Genomic DNA, 19,100 nt, shown 5'->3' with positions numbered 1-19,100 from the left:
TCGGCACTCGAATCTTAAGTAAGTATTTTTTTTCCCATATTATAGAATTTGAATTTGTAAAAAGAAATAAAAAAAAATAGTTGGTACATTTTTTTTATATTAAAATTAACCCATAAATAGTTTGTTGTAAAGTCTTACATCATTAATTTGTTTCCTTTAAAGGTAGGTTGTTTGGTGGCTAAACAATTTATTTCGACGTTGCTATCAATTATCAATAAAGTAATTAGAGAAAAGATAGATCACAAAAATGACTTAGAGCATAAGTCACATGAAAATTATTTTGCTAAATGTGACATAAACTTTGATATATAAATGTTAAAATCTTCATTTCATATCATGCTTTCTCCAACAAGCTATAACTCATGTTCAAATACAATGTGTGATGACAATGCATAATCTTCATGGATGCTACTTTTAAATATGCAGTGTACGTGGCCTTTATTTCAATAGTAATTTGCAAAGGTACCACCACTTTACATTTATAATATTTAGGTGTATGAGTTCTCACATCACATGACAACAATAAAATATTACCTTCAATCTTTTTAAATATGAGAAAAAAAAACAAAATTAATGTGCGTAAAAAAAACTATATTAAGAATTTAATTAAGACACATTGCCAAGGCTAAATATTCCACATTCTCGTTCTATAGTATATGTGTAGAGTGACAAATTAATGCACTTAATATAGTGTAGATTAAATAAAGTCCATATACTATAAAAGTTTGAGTTTTAAGAATTGAAAATAACTTCAATGAAGTTTTAATACAATAAAAAAAACCTTTATATATATATATATATATATATATATTATAAATGGATTAAATATGATTTTAATCTATAAATAAAGTTGAAATTTATTTTGATCTTAAATTTTGATATATTTTAATTTTAGATTTAAAAAAATATATAATATTCTTAACTCAACAACGTTAGTCTCTCTTTTTATATATTAAATAATATTTTAAGTTAACATTTGAACTGAAACATGTGTAAAATGGGATTTAGGATTCAATCATCAGCTTAATATGTCTTTTAATATATAAAAAAGAAATCACATTGTTTGATTAGATTAAACTAATTATGTCTCTTCGTTTTTGAAGTTCGAAGATGAAATAATATATCAAAATTTAAGACAAAAACAAATTATATTGGTGTACACACATGTATTATCACGTTTATATGTATGCATTTTTTTAAATATTTTTGATATTATGTTAGTTGGTGATGATAATGTAATGTTATAAAGTTAATATATAAAAAAATTATATTATTAAAAATAAAGTAAAATATATAAGAAAATATGAGATAATAACTGTCGATACAGAAAAAGAGAAGAGCAGAGATAGACAATTTTATTAAAAAACTTGTAAAAGTTATGATCAATTTTCAAAAATTTAATAAATAATTATATTTTAAAGAATAAATTTGGTATTTTGAAATGTGGACACAAAAGAGAAAATTATATATTGATATAGATTAAAAACATATCCAACTCAACTCATCGTAAAATCATCTATGCATAAATCTACGTAACAATTTGTGTTAAATTGTATTATCAACTTAAGATCTGTAGTATGAAGACAGAATAAACAAAAGGTAGAGGATATAAGAAATAATATTTGAAATACAATCTGAGGAACTACAGAAACGATAGACCAAAAGCAAAAGGAGAATTAACATCCTCAACAAACATCATGTGAAAGCTCATCAATATCTTAAACAATAACACAAAAAATTGAACAAATCCATAAAGAATAATTATTGAGTGTGAGTTGAAAAGGAAAAGAATAGAAGGGAGACACAAGAAAGGTAGAATGTGGAATGATGATAAGGGCAATGTGGCCCAAAAGGAAAAAGCGAAGTTTCAATAATATTATAATGATAATGATTGGACATGAGAAACAGAGATTGTTACCAAGGTACGTGGGGGTGGAGGGAGTCAAAGCACGATAAGGATATTTGAATTGGTGCCGTCAGATTTCGATTTCTGGTTCTGTGATCAAGTTAGGGTTTCTTTAAACCATCTTTCTTCACCTTTCAAATTTGTTAAGATGCAATGCACCTTTATTTTTTATGGTGCATTTTGTTTATAACTTAGTTCTCTTTTCTCATATACTTCATTTTTATTCACTGTAACTTATTATTAATAAAATAAAATAACAGAATAAAAATGAGACACAGTGGAACTAATACACTTGTATTTCCACCACAAAATGGCAGCTGAATAATGAATAATAACACAGAAATGTGTCATGACAGAAAACCGCTTGATCATTAATGGGTTTAACCAATAAAAAGTACTTCTCTACGATGCGGTGGTTTATTGTCAAATAATTGCTCTAAATAAACACTTGTTTCAATAATCCTTGACAAAACCCAAATCTGGTATAAATTAAGCAACCTTGAATAAATGATTTTGCAGTTTCAGCGTTGCCAAGACAGTAGTAATCCTAAAACCGATATTCAAACTGTGAATCGCGGAACAGTTTTAAAGAATCATAATTTTGCATCAAATAATAAGATTCAGATAAAAAAAATTATTTCATATACATTATTGAGATGATATACAATGTTCAATGTAAACAATTTAAACTATAAATAGTTAAAATAACTAACGCACAAATTCATATAAAACAAGATTATCAATTATTTATGAGTTTGTGAATAATTAGTGCATGCATTCAATATGAGAGATAGATAAAGTTGAAATAGTCAACAAGGATAAATTACCAAGAATTCTTCAAATTCCTTTTTATTTGAATTTTTTTCAGGACAACTGCTGAAAAAAGTAAAAACACACGAATTCTTGAACCAAATGGGTAATACGAATTACATGTACTTGATTCATGTGTCGTAAGGTACAAAACTGTTTAAAGTTCATCTTATGATACCAACCGATAAAACTATGTTTGCAGCATGGGATTCTGATGTGTGATAAAAGTCACCTACAATCTGCACCAACTGCATCAAGAATGGATTTGAAACCATCCCTTTCCAGGCATGCTGCTAATTCAGTCTGAAACCAATTGAATGAGAATTTCAGTTGCATATACCGAGTGATGGGAGTTCTTAACCATAATCTGAGGAATAGAAGCACGAGAACTTGAGTGAATACACATTAGTTTTGGTACATACCTTTATCTGAGGAATAAGTGCAGGTCCCCCATAAGCAAATGCAGTATAGAGCTGAACTAGAGTTGCCCCAGCTCGTATTTTCTTGTATGCATCTTCCCCACTAAATTAATATAAAAGCTCAGACAAATTTTGTATAACTCATTTTATTCTAAATCATAAAAAATATACTGCAGACAACTAGACATCAACTATACTAATAAGTGAACATGAAATTTACCTGCTAATGCCGCCACAACCAATCAAAGGAATCTTGCCCTGGTATACACGAAATAACAGGGTCAAGTTGTTAAGCCTGAATAACATATACGAGAAAAGCATGACAAAGAACAGTTCAAAAATATAAGAGCTCTAATGATTTTGAGATGCATCAGCGAGATGGCTATGAGGGAAAACAAATCAACGAGATGCCATCATGCCACACTGTACTACACAGAATTCAACCAAGTGCTGCTTGTCACAGCCTCATAGGTATTTGCAGGTCATATTATTATGTGATAGTATGCACATGCCAAATCTATAATTAAAATTGAAAATAATTAACAGCAAAAGGAACTTAAAGATTTGATCATGTTCTGAGTATTTTCAATGCTGCAGCCGTGGATTAGCATCAACAAAAACTATATTGCTTGCATAATCCATAGTAATTGCACGCATTACAGACATGGGATATTGTACACAAGTCAGCTCTAGCTCACTATAATTTACAAATAACACAGCAAATCAACAGACTTACCCTTGTCAAGATATACATCTCCTTCAAGATTTCAGTAGAGAGATTGAAGAGAGGCTTCCCACTCAAGCCACCAGCTTCTGAAGCCAGTGGACTTTTACTGACAGGATCTGGTCTTGAAATGGTTGTGTTTGATACAATCTAGAAACAATAAATAAATAGAGCAAATGAAGTAAAGATTGTAAAATTAGAAGCTTTAAGTCCATTCAGTGGCAACTAATTGAAATTAGTAATGGAGCAAAGAGATACCAGTCCATCCAAGTGAAGAGCCAAGGCAACCTGTAATCAATGCGAAAACTGTTATACAGTGAGAGAATGTGAAAATAGGAGAAAGGCAATAATATGCACATGCTTACTGCGGCAATATCTTCAAGGTCTTCTTTTGACAAATCTGGCGCAATTTTTACCAACAACGGAGGTGGGCCCTCCTCACCCCACTGCATTTCATCACGAGCAGCCTGAACCTTCATAAAAGGAAAATTTTGCGAGAGTCAATCTCCCAAGTATGCAACACAAAAAAAGCATGGAAGATTCACATCCTAATTCCAAATTCTACCTTCTTAACAAGGTCCTTGAGTTGCTTTCTTCCTTGAAGCATGCGCAATCCAGGGGTATTGGGCGATGAAACATTAATTACCTAAAAAAGAATATATTAAGAACATTAAACAACAGAACAGTGTGACAAGCATTTGTCCCACAAATTTATAGTAGGCCACAGAAATGACTGGTTAAAAGAAATTGGAATTGTCCTTTTCCATGTATTTCCATATAGACACATGCTTCCCCTTCCCTGTTGACTATGCCCAGTCCCTAATAATTTAACTCTCATCCATTCAGCTTCTCCTACATGACTTATCTCACCTTTCTAAACTAGGGAATTGGTAAAGGATATGGAAAACCGCTTGACAAGAACAAGGAGATTTGAGCAGGCAGTAAAGGCAATGATCCTGGATATAAATCCTTGATTACTTCAGTCATTAATAATAAACAACCACACTTCTTTCCTCAGAAAATTAAAAAAAATGTACAGAAACCTTATCTTTTAGCTTTTAAAAGCTGCAATTAACATAATTATGATAATGAACGATTATAAACCACAAACTGTAAAAGTTCATTTTTAATATATAGTATACACAAGCTCAAGACACAATTTAATAAGCATAGGATTGCAATCTTTTTTTTAACTTTTTTTTTAAAAAAGGCATGGCATACATGCCAAACCTAAAACAAAAAAGGAAAGGCCACACAAACTACCATCAATGCATATCTATCTATCTAGCTGCATGAAAAAAGTTACAAAACATGTTAGAGTTTAGACTTGAAAGGAGTACAGTTTATTAAAATTTGCACCCAGTCTTACCATGATAAACTACAGTCTACAAGGTTGTCCACCTTTCCTTTCTTTTCTATAATATATATATATATATATATATATATATATATATATATATATATATATATATATATATATATAAGAAAATACTACTTACCAAATAATCAGCATATTGAGACAATGTATGAACTCCTTGAACATAGTCCGCTGCAGCATCTTCACTTGTCTTGTTCTTTCCAAGATTGACACCAAGGATGCCAGGGCCAGCTTTTCCACCTTGTTTGACTTCACTGTTAGAAGAAGGTGAAGTGCTTGAAGTTTCATCTAGTTTCCTCTTACCGTGCTGAGCGCCCAGCCTCTTTGCAACAGCAACAATTCCCTCACTATTAAAGCCACATCTATTTATTACAGCACTGCACGTTAAATAAATCAGTCTTAGGAAACGTAGACAACATAAGCAAATTTCAAAGAAAGTCCATTTTATAGTATCAATAACCTTCTGCGGTGTATAGAGGTGATTGGAGAAGTAAAACGGAAAATATAAAACAGATTCAAACTGTTAATCAGAAGCAGCAGAGCAAAGAAACAAAATGTAAACTCTTACCCTTCATTTCGCAACCTAAAGATCCGAGGTTTAGGATTGCCCTCCTGGGGAACAGGAGTAACAGAGCCTACCTCCACAAAGCCAAAGCCCAAACCAAGCAAACCATCAACAGCCTCAGCGTTTTTATCAAAACCTGCAGCAAGGCCTACTGGGTTGGAGAATTTTCTTCCCCAAACTTCTAGCCCTAAGATTGGTACGTCGGGCCTCTTCTCCCTCGGAACCCAACCACGAGCTGCAGCTGAGACACCCAAGTTGTGGGCAAACTCGGGATCCAACAATGCGAAAAAAGGATTCACGAGTTTTGTTGCGGAGAATAACCATCCACTGCAAAAAAGATAACTCAAAATCTGGATCATTCATTTCCGAGATATGCATTTCCTTTTCAAACAAGGCATCAAGCATTTATTTTCTGGTGAAACCACTAAAAAATTGTTTTCTATAATAATACATCCGCAGCTTACCTAGAGTAAAAGCATAAGAGAACATGAGTGTTTTTTTTTCCTCGTGAAAAATAAGTAATATAAGACATCAAATACACAATTAGAGGGGCAAAAGAAAAATGCGTTCAGCGCTCAAACTCCCAAATGAAGTACCAGAAAGTAGCTTCATCCACTGTACTCACATAAGCTCCACCAGCTATAACTAGACCTATGGCAGCTCCCGTCAATAACCTTCCCTGCAAATAAATAATCAGTGAGTGTACTAAGCTACACACACCACAAAAAGTTACATGCACGTACAACCCACAAACTTAATCGAACATCACACACATTCCATACAAGATCTTTCAACACATTAAATTTCGAAATCACACTATATACCCGCATTTGCAAACTGCAGCCTACTAAATGAAACGAGCATCTACCAACCTCAAAAACGAATCAACACAACAATGCATAATGTCGAACACCATACATACACTCAAAAGGAATAAGAATACGCACCTTCTTGGAATAGTGACCGATCTTGGGAGCACTTTCACGCGCAGAAGAAAAACATCTGACTGCAGAAAGCTGGTTCGGCACTACCCTTTTGAGAATAACATCTCTCAGCAACTTTCTAGAAGACCATGCGGCCATGAGTTCAAGAAAATCGTAAGAACCTTCAAAGAAACGTAACTTCAACGCGATGTTCGGGAAAGGGATTCGGTAACGAAACGCTTATGATTCGGAAAGCACAAAATCTTCGAACAATGATATGTTGAGTAAGGGTGGTGGCAACAAGGGATGTAGAAGAATGTGTTGCAAGCTGGTGCTTGGAACTGCAATGGGTAGTAAGCAAAAGTCAAAGGTGAGAGTAGTTTGTGGATTTTGAACGGAAGCGGTGTGTGCCAAAGCGAGGTCGGAAACAGGAATGTGGAGGCTCCGGCAGCGGCGGAGCCGTCGTCAGTGAAGGCCCGATGTTTGGGAAAAAAGACGCAGTCACACACAAAGGTGATTTCCTTTCAGGTTGACGCTTCAAGTTGAAAGAACTTTGGAGCTACTGATGTATGTCTTGTTGGGCTCAGATTTAAAGCCCAAAAACAAGTGTGTAGATACTTACTACTATTCGCAGCATACATTTTAACTTTTACACCTCCTTCAACTCTTTTGTTGTACAAGAACATTTTTTTTTCTTCTTAAAATACAACACATATAAGTGCACTAATTGTGTGTTTTTCCTTAAACTATTTAGTTATTGTGAATTACATTGATAAAACATGTAATTTAATCCTTACACTAAAAATATAAATTTATTAGACTATTAATAATAGAAGTTACTCTAATTGGTTAGAAATTAATCTACAGCATCATGAATTTGAATTCTCTTATTTGTTTTGTGCGGATTATTTTTTATTATATTTTCATAACATATTTATTATCACTAATTTTAATGTTTTAAAATATATTAAAAAATATTTAAAATATAAATATAGTGTATCTTTAATATTTAATAGCAGCACAAAATAATTAATAAAAATTATGTACTCATTTTTGTTCTTTGTATATGCAACCTGAAACAATACTATTTTTTAATGAATTGAATACCCAGTTATAATAAATATGTGAAAAGATGGATAAGATATAATTTTATAAAATGATCCATTTTTTAAAATATTTTTTTAGCTGATCAAGATGAATCAATGAAATATTTTCATCCCATCCACTATGACTGAAATTAAAATTTATCCAATCTATTATGATACAAATTATAAATTAGTCGATCTATCTCAATTACCCTTTCTTCAAGAGTAGACATTTAAAATAACTTCCTTTAAAATATAAACTATTTAAACTATAATCAGATAAATTACTCATAAAATATAATCAAATAAAATTATTTTTTCTAAAACAAAAAATTAGATAGCTGAGTTTGATGATTCCATTATTATCTGAGCGCTTAAAGAGCAGAGGAAGAGTTGTAATAAACGACGAGAAGGAACCCTAATTCGCGAGTAGAGGAGGAGGAGAAGAACCCTAATCACAGTGAGTTTTTGTTTATTTTTCGCACACCAAAACGCAATTGATGGCGTCGTCTTCTACTAAAAAAATTACCCCTCTCAATTCGACAACTCCATTGCAAGCTGATGAGTTTGGCCGAGCTTATTGAGTTCATGACGAGCCCACGATTTTGCTTAAAAAACGAGTTTGTTTACGATTTAACTTGGACTACGATTAAGCTCGTACGAATCCAAATTTTGTTACAATGCTAGTATAATTTTTCACATTGCTAATTACGATTTTTAAAAGTTGCTTGTTGTCCTTAGCTAAATAGTGTTATGTGATGAAATTTTTGACAATGGTGAGCCCACTCGTTTTTTATAGCTATAGTGATCAACAACAATGGCGGGGAAATTGGCAAAGGCAGCTTATGATGCAAAGATGTTGAAGCTTCTGAGAGAGTACAGTCAGGTGCTAGTGGTTTCATCTGACAATGTGGGTTCAAACCAGCTTCAGGGCATACGGAGGGGACTCCATGCTGATTCGGTTGTGGTGATGGGAAAGAACTCTTTGATGAAACGCTCTATCATCTTGGATGCTCAGAAGACTGGCAACAAGGCCTTCCTTAATCTTGTTCCCCTTCTTGTGGTAACTTTGCTTCCTTGGTTTGGTGTGTCTTGTACCAGAAAATAATTTTTATAGTACTAGTAAAAGTGAAGCAATTTCATTAAATTTTGAAGACAGCTTTAATATTTAAGTTTGTTTCCTTGATCAGGGAAATGTGGCATTAATTTTCACCAAAGGTGACATAAGAGAGGTCAGCGAACAGATTGCCAAGTACAAGGTCAAGTAACATGGTTTGTTTATTTTATGTTCAATAATATTCTAAATTACTGCTATGTAAGTGTGAGGTACCTGTGTGTAATAAGCTGAAAAGGAATGTCTGTTATTGTAATTTAATCTTTTTCAGTCTTTCCAGAGTATCTATGTTTAAGTAATGGCAATTTTATACCGCACAGCTGATAGTTAAGCTTATGTAAACAACTTACACATACACATCAAAAAAGAGAAAAATTGTGTTAATTGTAACTACTGTGTATATCTCTTGGCAGTTATCCTTTAGCCTGTTATTGTAGTCCATGCAGGAAAATATCTTTGGACAAGCAAAAACTGAGACCCCTGTCTTTGTATGGCACACCTGCAATTGTTTTTGCCATTTTTCTGAGTTGATTGTCTAAGTGAGATTATCAACCACAGTTTAGGTTATTTGCTTAGGAGTTATGTAAGAGAGAAGCCATGTTATTACAGCTTAGTTTAGTTTTGTATGTTGCTAAGTTCACATACTAGGATTCTGCTTGTTGGTTCACCAGAAAGAGTCCTTCATACATTGCATCATCGAAGATGTAGATGTAAAACTGTTCTATCTTGAATGTATACACATTAGTTTTTAATTTCCTTTCGGTCTCATTCAATTTCTCGGAATATGGGAAATAGAGGGAGACAGGCATTGATCTTCTGTCATTGTTTGTTGATTCTACTGTATTAATGTTCAATGTGTCCAAAATTTTGATGTGATCATGTGACAGTGCCATGCTTTGCATTAGGACTTAACATTATGTTAAATAATCTTTTATTTAGTACTTAGTAGCACATGATGGAGATCTCAGATTTTTTCTCTCTTTATTTGACTAACCTTCTAACATAATCACATTAATATTAGTCATTTGCACATTTAGAAGATTTGCTTTTTTATCAAGGAACTTATTATAGAAGGCTTCCTGATCAAAAGGCCTTATGTTTTCACTATTTATTTCTGCAGGTTGTTCAACCCATTCTAATGTGCCCCAAGTATATGTCACATGACACATACCAGAATTGTTCCTATATGCAATCTGGACAGTTACCTTTGGGCCTCACATGTTGTAATCAGCAGCAGTCTTCGCAGGTTTCTGAGCCTTTTCTTGTGTGCTCAAAATTCCAGCCACACCAACATTGTTTCATGATGAGATCAAGGCAGTTCCTGATGACAAGTATATGGTCTCCTCTTCTCCTTTTGGCTGGCAACTTGTGACATCGACGAAGTATTTTGATTTGGATCACATGGTTTGTATTACTCCTTTCTTTGCGCGCTGTTGGCTTTCAAACTCTATTTAGTTGTATTCTCCCGTTTCAGGGGATGATGGAAAATGAAATGATTTTGACCAGGGTTTCAATTTGATAACTGAGATTTCTAGTACGTAGATTCTTAGTTCGCCCAGGAATTTTATCTTCTTTTTGAATAAGATATGACAGCATATTTGTTATCTTCATGATAATTAATTTATCTCCTGAGTACAGCTCCTTGTGACGGTCTATAAGCGTCACTATTTTCACAATTTCAGAATCTTTTACTTGATTTTTATCATGTTGATTTCTCAGTATGATTTCATCCTTTCAAGTCAGAGACGTTAACAAATATATATATATATATATATATATATATATATATATATATATATATATATATATATATATATATTGTTAGTTAGGCGACTTAATTACGATTGTGCCCTTCATCTTGTTGTGATGTTTTAATGTGTTAAAAAAATATTTTTATGATGAATATAAAATAATACTATAATTAATATAAAATAATAAATTTTATTATTATTTTGGTTGTCAAAATAATAGTGAAGCATTGTCAGCACCTACGTTAATGGTGATGACTATGAAAGTTCCTTAATTAATGGAAGTGACATTGATAATATCATTTTATATAAAGAATCACTTATCATTCTATATTAATCATAAAATTTTACATTTTTAACATGCAGATAAATAAATAATATATAATATAAGACTATTTGCACAACACTTCTTACTTGTTAAAGAAAAAAATAAATATAATATTATTCTTTTGTTGCTTGTCATAATATACTGCGTCTTTAATATTGGGATATCTTCGTCAAGATACAATGAACCATGGGACTGCAAGGACCTGCAAGTACTTAGAGACTAAAGTCGGTAATAGAGAAATATGTGGTATTTTTAGTATTAGCAAAGAGATAAATATTCCTTTTAGTGACACATAGTCATCTTTATATATATATTTCTCATTGACTATCTTTATAAGCGTTTAGGTTCCTTCTTAAACGCTGATGAATACTCTGTTATAATTCTTGTAATGTTAATAATGTTCTCGTCTCACTCCCTTAATTGGTTGAGATGTATCAAATGATCTTGGCTGAAATGTATCATATTTTGTATCTAAAGCTTAAAGAAATTATTGATCGAATGTATCAGATTTATATTGGTTGAGATGTATAAAATATTTCATAAAGAAAGAAGGAAAGAGTTTGAAAAACAATTATATATTTAACCTATATGTACCACACTATTTGACCGAGATGTACAAGCCCAATATGATATATTATTAGGTCTTAAGATTTTTTTATTAAGTTGAAATATGCAAATCCTACGTGATACATTAACCGGTATTGTAACCTTTTTTTATTAGGTAAAAATATCCTACGCAATACATCTTATATATAAAAGTTAATTACTCATAAATACAGTTTCTCACCGATTATTTTACAAGTGTGGTTTATTACCGATATACACATGAGTCAAAATCTATTCAAAAATATTGTTTGTCGAAGTAAAATGAATTTTAAAATCTAAATATTAAATTTAGAAAAAGAAACTGATGTACTCAAATTAAAAAAGCTTAATTATCACTAGATATAAATGTAAATATACTATTTTACTCAATAAATTAAAAGATAAATAATAAAATATAAAGAGAGAAAGAAAAAAAAAGAAAACAACAAGACTAAAACTAAAAATATAAATGATTTAGTTTAAGTGGTTTTTCTCACCCAAATCCTTTCGGCGATGCATTTTTTACATGTGTTTTATTTCCAAGTATGGATATTTTGTCGGCAAGAAAGTGTTGATGATCATTTACTGGAAATATCTCTCACGTCACTGGTCAACATAAAGAGAAGAAAATTTTTAAAAGGAAAAAAAATGTGATTTAATATATTATTTTTACGCACTTCTGTCTATTATTTTTATATTTTGTATTTTTCTTCCATCAAACATATTTTATTTATCACCTATTCTTATTTTAAGAACTTATTGTCATTAAATATGCCTGTCTTTTTCTTACAAAAAGAAAACACGAGTACATTACACTGAAAAAAGTAGTAGATTTTTTTAGACATTGTTTCTGTTATTTTAAAATAAAATAATGATATTTTAATTAATTTTTTCTTATTTATTTTTAACTCATCATTTTAATTATTATTAGATTATTTCATTACATTACTAAAAAAAATTAAAATATCAAAATAAATAATTAAAAAATATTGAAATAATAAATTAAAGGGTTAAGTATGTTTTTAGTCATTGAATTTGATCCAAATTTGAAATTCGTCTCTGTCCGAAATTTCAATACATTTTAGTCTCTAAATTTAAAAAAATGAATGAATATTGTCCTTTTAACTCAATTATGTTACTTTTTTTGAGGTGTCGAACACATTTTTTAGTAGATATTAAACAAGGAACGTGTGAAACAGTGTAAACAACTCCAATACTAACATAAAATACGTTTGACATATAAAAAATAATAACATAATTAGATTAAAAAAATTATATTTATTTATTTTAAAATTTAGAGACAAAAATGTATATATATTTCATACAAAATCAAATTTCAATTTTGAGTTGAAAGACTAAAAACATACTTGATGCTAAATTAGAACGGATAAAATATATATTTTTTAAAGTGAGTTGAAAAGTTAGGGCAGTAGAGGGTCGACGAGTGAGACTCACCACACACGACTAGTGTGACTCACCACACTAAACAGTAACACTCACTGCTAACTCTTATTGACTCTTCTTGCTCTCTGGGCCATCGCATTTGCATCTGCATTGGCATGTAGCAATGGCGACTGTTAGTTATTCAGCCCTAACTCTCGCGAACGCCGCTTATCGAACCACCGCCGTCTCCAGATCCGGTTGGAGTCACCGTCCACTCACCGTCAAATGCACTGCTCAATCTCTCTCGCTAGGTTATTATCTGTTCCTACTTCGCTCTCCCTTTTAATATCACTTTCTGCTGCTTCATCCACTTTTTCTTTGCTTCAGCTGACAACGCCGAGAAGTTTCTCGAAGCTTCCAAGAAGGGGAACGTTATTCCCCTATACCGCTGCATATTCTCCGACCACCTCACTCCAGTGCTCGCTTACCGGTGTCTCGTTAAGGAGGACGACAGAGATGCTCCTAGTTTTCTCTTTGAATCGGTGGATCCAGGACAATTTTCAAGCATTGTGAGAACGCAATTTTTATTTATTTATTTCAGCTTTTTAGTAACTTATGCTGATAGTTCCCGAAGTTTTGTGAGGTTTTGCGAGATCGAACACACTTTTGCTGTTTTTTTTTAAACGTTTTCATTAACATCCGATGGAAGGTATTTGGTGTGATGCTTTTCGGATGAGGTCAGTGTAGTAGTTGAAGAAGTGGAGAGTTTTGTGCAGTCATGCAAAAATTCTGGCAGTGCTGGTGTAACTTTTTTTTTTTTTTTTAGTCTGTGAATGTGTTGGACTGTCTGCTTAGTCTGTGTTGATATTGATTAGGGGCGGTACAGTGTGGTGGGAGCACAGCCGTGTATGGAGATTGTGGCGAAAGAGAATGTGGTTACTGTTATGGACCACATGGAAGGGCGCAGGAGTGAGGAAATTGCAGAGGATCCACTGGTGATTCCTCGAAGGATCATGGAGAAGTGGCGGCCTCAACTCATTGATGAACTTCCTGAAGCGTTCTGTGGCATGTGAAATCGACTTCTCATCCTAATTACCATTTCGTTATGAATTTATTTTCTACATGCTGCGACTGTAAACATATTTAACATGAAATTATTGCTGGTATATTTTTCTTAATCTATCTATGATAAAAGTTGGCGAACTTTCCATACATAACAGATTGTGATTGAATGATAACGTAAAATCAATCCTTTATGCAGTCAATACATATACTATTTACTCTCTTTTGTTAGATTTTCTGATTAGATTATAGTCTGCTACCAACACGGTGGTTGTGTGTAGGCAGCCACACTGATCATCGGCTAACTTGTTTATTTTTGTTCACTTTTTTTTAATTTTATTTATTTGGAATGGGTATATTGTGCAAAAAGATTTGTGGTTGATTTTTGTTTCTACACTAAGGATTCTTTTGCTTGCTTCGAATGTTGAGATGAAAAATGGATATGTACGAGCTTCCTGATGTGTTTTTGACCATGCTCTGTTTTCTTATTGGCAGGTGGTTGGATAGGGTATTTCTCTTATGATACAATGCGCTATGTAGAAAAGAAGAAACTTCCATTTTCTAATGCCCCAGTAGATGACAGAAACCTTCCTGATATTCATCTGGGCCTTTATGATAATGTTATTGTGTTTGATCATGTTGAAAAGGTACTGCTATGAGTGTAATTGATGCTTCTAAGAAAGTCATGCTGATCAATATATCCACGCTCACTGTCTTGGTCCTGGAAAACATTTCTATTTTCTATTTTATTTGATTTTGATTGGCTCGGAAAGCACATGTGATTTCTTAGACTTTGTTCTATCCAGAGAGCATACGTGATTCATTGGGTTCGGTTAGATCGATATTCTTCTGCTGAGGAGGCCCTCAGTGATGGAAGGAACCAGCTGGAAACTCTTGTATCTCGGGTGCATGATATAATCACGTGAGTGTTCTGTTATCCCCCAATTTGTTTTCTTATTATTGGCTTGACCTTTCAAATTAAGCTAAAGGATGGCTGATTTTGGTGGTTGAGTTTAATTTCAGTATCTGCTATTATAATTGTCAATTTCAGCCCAAAGCTGGTAGCAGGTTCGATCAAGTTACACACTCATCTCTTTGGTGCTAAACTGGAGACCTCAAATATGACAAATGAGGAATACAAGAGGGCAGTATTGCAGGCTAAAGAGCACATACTGGCTGGTGATATTTTTCAAATTGTACTAAGTCAACGTTTTGAACGGAGAACTTTTGCAGATCCATTTGAAGTCTACAGAGCATTGCGGATTGTTAATCCTAGTCCATATATGACTTATTTACAGGTTTGCCAGTTTCTTGTCATTATCATTGTATTATTTAGTTTGCATTCAAAAGTTAACTTGTTGAAATATATACTGGTGTCAGGCCAGAGGGAGTATTTTGGTTGCGTCAAGTCCAGAAGTTCTTACACGGGTGAAGAAGGTATCCTTGTGCGATAAGACTCCAATAACTGGCTTTACCGGTTAATTTTCTTCCTCCAAAATATCAATACTATTAACAAATGCTTATAGTTGGGCTTGTCTTGTTCGTTAACCCTTTTTAAGTTTCATAAATTTTTCTAAACTGGTCAATGTTGCTAACTTCATTACAAGTGTTAAAGGTATTGATTGGCTTTTTGTATTATTTTTGACAGAGGCACATCACCAACCGGCCCCTTGCTGGTACTGTTAGGAGAGGAAAAACACCCAAAGAAGATATCATGTTGGAGGAAGAACTTTTGAAGGATGAAAAGCAATGTGCAGAGCACGTAATGCTAGTTGATTTGGGGAGAAATGATGTTGGAAAGGTAAATTGTTTCAATTCCAGGCTTATTATCTTTTATATCATAGAGATTAAAGTCTTGCACTTTTAAGACTAAGGTTGCCAGGTAAACCCTTGATCTAATTCCAGATGTAAAAGGAATCTTTCAATTCAATATGATTTTGGAAAATGGTTCTGATAGAACTGGACCATAATATGTAAAAAATTATTTACTCATAATGATGCTTAATATTTTCGAACAATCAATTTCTGCACTGTTATCAACGTGATACTGAACAGAATCAAGCACAACACATCAGTACAACAGAGTAATGTCCTCTCTTCCTCCCAATTTTCTTGTAACAAAGTTCAACCGATTCCTACTAACTCCCCCAATCGCATTTTACTAAATATAATTAGTTATTATCACCAACGGTATCGGGTCCTAACTTGTAATTCCCTACGTCCTTGTTTTTCTACCGACATAAACCCTTTAAATTGAGGGACTCTATTGACAGTATTTTTTTTTTATTATTTATCTATTTTTAGCGTGCAAAGCAAACATGAATATCAGGCACCCTATTGAAGCAGTCAATGTTTCATAGCATTAACCTTATTGTAAATGCCATGTTGCTATTTTAACAGATCTTTATATGCATTTACAGTTGCTTTGCAGTTGGGTAATTTATGATCATAACTATTTTTGAGCTTTTCAGTTGGGCTGTTTGTGTTTTAGCCATATGTTTAATGTAAGATGAATATGCAGGTCTCCAAACCCGGCTCTGTTCAAGTTGAAAAGCTCATGAATATCGAGCGCTATTCCCATGTTATGCACATAAGCTCAACTGTAAGTTCCAAGGATTTGAATCTTACGTGAGTGCAGCTCAAATTTTACATTGCTGACAATATTAACTAATATAAATGTTGGGAAGTAATACTCATCCTTGGCGGCTTTTCTATTTGACTTAATATCTTACACATAATTTAGAATTTTGGGTGTTTACACATGAAAATCTAACATTTTATTTTCTGATCTCTTCAATATTTCTGCTTTACTGGTCATTCTTATCAAATTGAAGAATAAACTGCCCCGAGTTTCCGATAATGTCAGATATAACAACATTTGTTTTACAATCACTTCCAGGGAAAGTGAATGCTTACTTCTCTTATACTGACTAATCACTTTCCAGTATTTAGTAAGAACTTTTAAAATCAAAAACTAGAAAAGCTGTGCCCATCTTTGTGTTTTCCCTTAATCAATGCTTATTGAAACCAACAGGCCCATGCTTACGCAGCATATATTTTTTCCAAAGAAATTATGACCAAGAGCTTATTTCGTGAGATGTTGAATATTAAGATTACTTTTAAAATTAGGTTACCATTTTTCAATGAAGAAAATTTTCCATATTCGGCTACTTTTTTAAGTAGAAAAGGGCAATATGACATCCTTCAGCATCTGACAGTATACGTCCATGAGTTTTCAATATATTGAGCTAAACAAATACATCACTAAGATTATTTGATATAACTACTTTGCTTTTTAAGTATTCATTATTAAGATCAAATCTAAAGGGCAACAAGGCACGGGTTTCATTTATTGGAAATTTCATAAATCAACTGACTCGGAAGCTTTTGAATAGGATTTGCACCTGCTTTGCTTGGTTCTGTTCGTTTGTAGTCTTGTGTGCATTATTTATAATTATACTATTTTTAACAGTTAATGTTCTCTCCATTTTCTTACCTAGTCCCCAAGTATACAGAACTTCTTCAATACCCCATTTCTAATTCTGGAGTCTCCTTGAAGGTCAGCTCTTGTTAATATGGCCACTGGAGTGGTCATTACTTGTACATTAACTATAACAAGGACTTTTGTTTTCTCCTGATGTGTAAAATACGTTGTTAGTTAGAAGTGTTTAGTGTTTCTTTCTTAGGCATGTCTCTTCAGTCGACACCAAGATAAGCACAATACGCTGATTAAAAGTTTGTATTCTTTCAATGATTTTCCTTTTATCTTGCAGTTTTCGCACTTTCAGAAACATGAATGATATGCCGCCAGTAAGCTAGAGTGGCATTTGGTTTTACTTGATTCATTTTTGTTTTATGCCAGAGTCCAAATTCTGCTGTTTGGTTTGGCAGAAATGGATTTTTGGTGAAGCTTTCTCTGAGATGATGGTAAAGTAGACCTGTATTTGCAGGTCACTGGAGAGTTATTAGATAACTTAACAAGCTGGGATGCATTGCGTGCTGCTTTACCTGTTGGTACAGTTAGCGGAGCACCGAAGGTAAATTTTAGAACTCTTGAAGGTGGTAGCTTAGGTTAATGTAGTTTCTGTGTGAACATTATGTAAAGAAAGAACAATATAGGCTTTCTCTGAAAATATAGAAAAAAGGTGTTTGTGCACCAATATCTGTCATAAAAGGTCCTAGCCATAGTAGGTGAGAAGCTATACGGCTTAACTCCAACATTATTACTCGGATATAGCAGCTTAGGTTAATGTAGTTTCTGTGTGAACATTATGTAAAGAAAGAACAATATAGGCTTGGTTGATTGGAGCTGGATTGTTGTAAAACAGGTAAAAGCGATGGAGTTGATTGATGAGTTGGAAGTGGCAAGACGGGGGCCATATAGCGGAGGATTTGGAGGCATATCTTTTAATGGCGATATGGACATAGCCCTTGCACTGAGGACCATAGTTTTCCCTACTAATGCTCGTTATGATACAATGTACTCTTACAAGGATCATAGGAACAAACGCAGAGAATGGGTTGCCCATCTCCAGGCTGGGGCGGGAATCGTTGCTGACAGTGATCCATCTGATGAGCAGAGAGAGTGCGAGAACAAAGCTGCAGCCCTTGCTCGTGCCATCGATCTTGCAGAATCTTCTTTTGTTAACAAACAATAATTTCGGTATGTTCATCGTAATTGGATATTCTTCACAATTGTAAAGGATTTTAGAACGTGGCATGGTGAATTCTGGATAATAATATCTTTAGAGTTGTGACAAGTGATGAACATAAGTTATTTTATAGAAAGCCTTTGGAGGAGTTTGTTTTTGCTCGAGTGCTGAGCATGAAATATTTATAAATATTTTTCGTTCTTTACCCAACTTAGTAAGAGAATAATTTAATTCTTTCAAAAAAATTTAAATTCAAATTGATTTAAATTTTTAAATAAACAATATGCGGGATAATTTGAATTAAAAATTTACAAGAATCTTAATTATTTAATATTAGTGAAGACACGCATTTAGACACTATTCACGTCTTTATTACATTAAAAATATATATAATTTTTAAACTTAATATTTGAAGTTA

The 19,100-nt window shown here is 33.0% G+C and overlaps 3 protein-coding genes across 5 annotated transcripts; 2 read left to right on the top strand and 1 right to left on the bottom strand.

The window, feature by feature from the left end:
- Window positions 1-2,729: 2,729 nt before the first annotated feature.
- Window positions 2,730-7,263, bottom strand: LOC114189537 (dihydroorotate dehydrogenase (quinone), mitochondrial). Its single transcript, XM_028078125.1, has 11 exons — window positions 6,750-7,263; window positions 6,399-6,481; window positions 5,806-6,129; window positions 5,359-5,614; window positions 4,425-4,505; window positions 4,225-4,332; window positions 4,118-4,147; window positions 3,872-4,009; window positions 3,356-3,393; window positions 3,139-3,238; window positions 2,730-3,019 (listed from the first exon to the last, which is right to left on the bottom strand). Exons 1-11 carry the CDS (start codon window positions 6,882-6,884, stop codon window positions 2,945-2,947), a joined length of 1,368 nt encoding a protein of 455 aa, XP_027933926.1. The 5' UTR covers window positions 6,885-7,263; the 3' UTR covers window positions 2,730-2,944.
- Window positions 7,264-8,117: 854 nt separating this feature from the next.
- Window positions 8,118-10,600, top strand: LOC114190399 (60S acidic ribosomal protein P0-like). Of its 2 annotated transcripts, none has more exons than XM_028079266.1 (4): window positions 8,118-8,270; window positions 8,610-8,873; window positions 9,001-9,069; window positions 10,045-10,600. In XM_028079266.1, the coding sequence occupies exons 2-4, from the start codon at window positions 8,628-8,630 to the stop codon at window positions 10,294-10,296; spliced, it is 567 nt and encodes a 188-aa protein (XP_027935067.1). In that variant the 5' UTR covers window positions 8,118-8,270; window positions 8,610-8,627; the 3' UTR covers window positions 10,297-10,600. The 2 variants fall into 2 exon arrangements, with proteins under 2 accessions (XP_027935067.1, XP_027935068.1); XM_028079267.1 differs by having other exon boundaries at window positions 8,155-8,467.
- A 2,426-nt stretch (window positions 10,601-13,026) lies between these two features.
- LOC114191686 (anthranilate synthase alpha subunit 2, chloroplastic-like) lies at window positions 13,027-18,843 on the top strand. Of its 2 annotated transcripts, none has more exons than XM_028081031.1 (11): window positions 13,027-13,279; window positions 13,356-13,537; window positions 13,844-14,033; window positions 14,526-14,677; window positions 14,837-14,952; window positions 15,082-15,328; window positions 15,411-15,467; window positions 15,679-15,831; window positions 16,552-16,632; window positions 17,981-18,101; window positions 18,276-18,295. In XM_028081031.1, exons 1-11 carry the CDS (start codon window positions 13,153-13,155, stop codon window positions 18,278-18,280), a joined length of 1,431 nt encoding a protein of 476 aa, XP_027936832.1. In that variant the 5' UTR covers window positions 13,027-13,152; the 3' UTR covers window positions 18,281-18,295. The 2 variants fall into 2 exon arrangements, with proteins under 2 accessions (XP_027936832.1, XP_027936831.1); XM_028081030.1 differs by lacking the exon at window positions 18,276-18,295 and adding an exon at window positions 18,359-18,843 and having other exon boundaries at window positions 13,030-13,279; window positions 17,981-18,067.
- Window positions 18,844-19,100: the final 257 nt, after the last annotated feature.

The sequence above is a fragment of the Vigna unguiculata genome, chromosome 7 (genome assembly GCF_004118075.2).
Source record: "Vigna unguiculata cultivar IT97K-499-35 chromosome 7, ASM411807v1, whole genome shotgun sequence".
NCBI classification, from domain to species: domain Eukaryota; kingdom Viridiplantae; phylum Streptophyta; class Magnoliopsida; order Fabales; family Fabaceae; genus Vigna; species Vigna unguiculata.
Note: the sequence above shows the minus strand (reverse complement) of the source record. Positions and strands in the feature narration are given on the sequence as shown.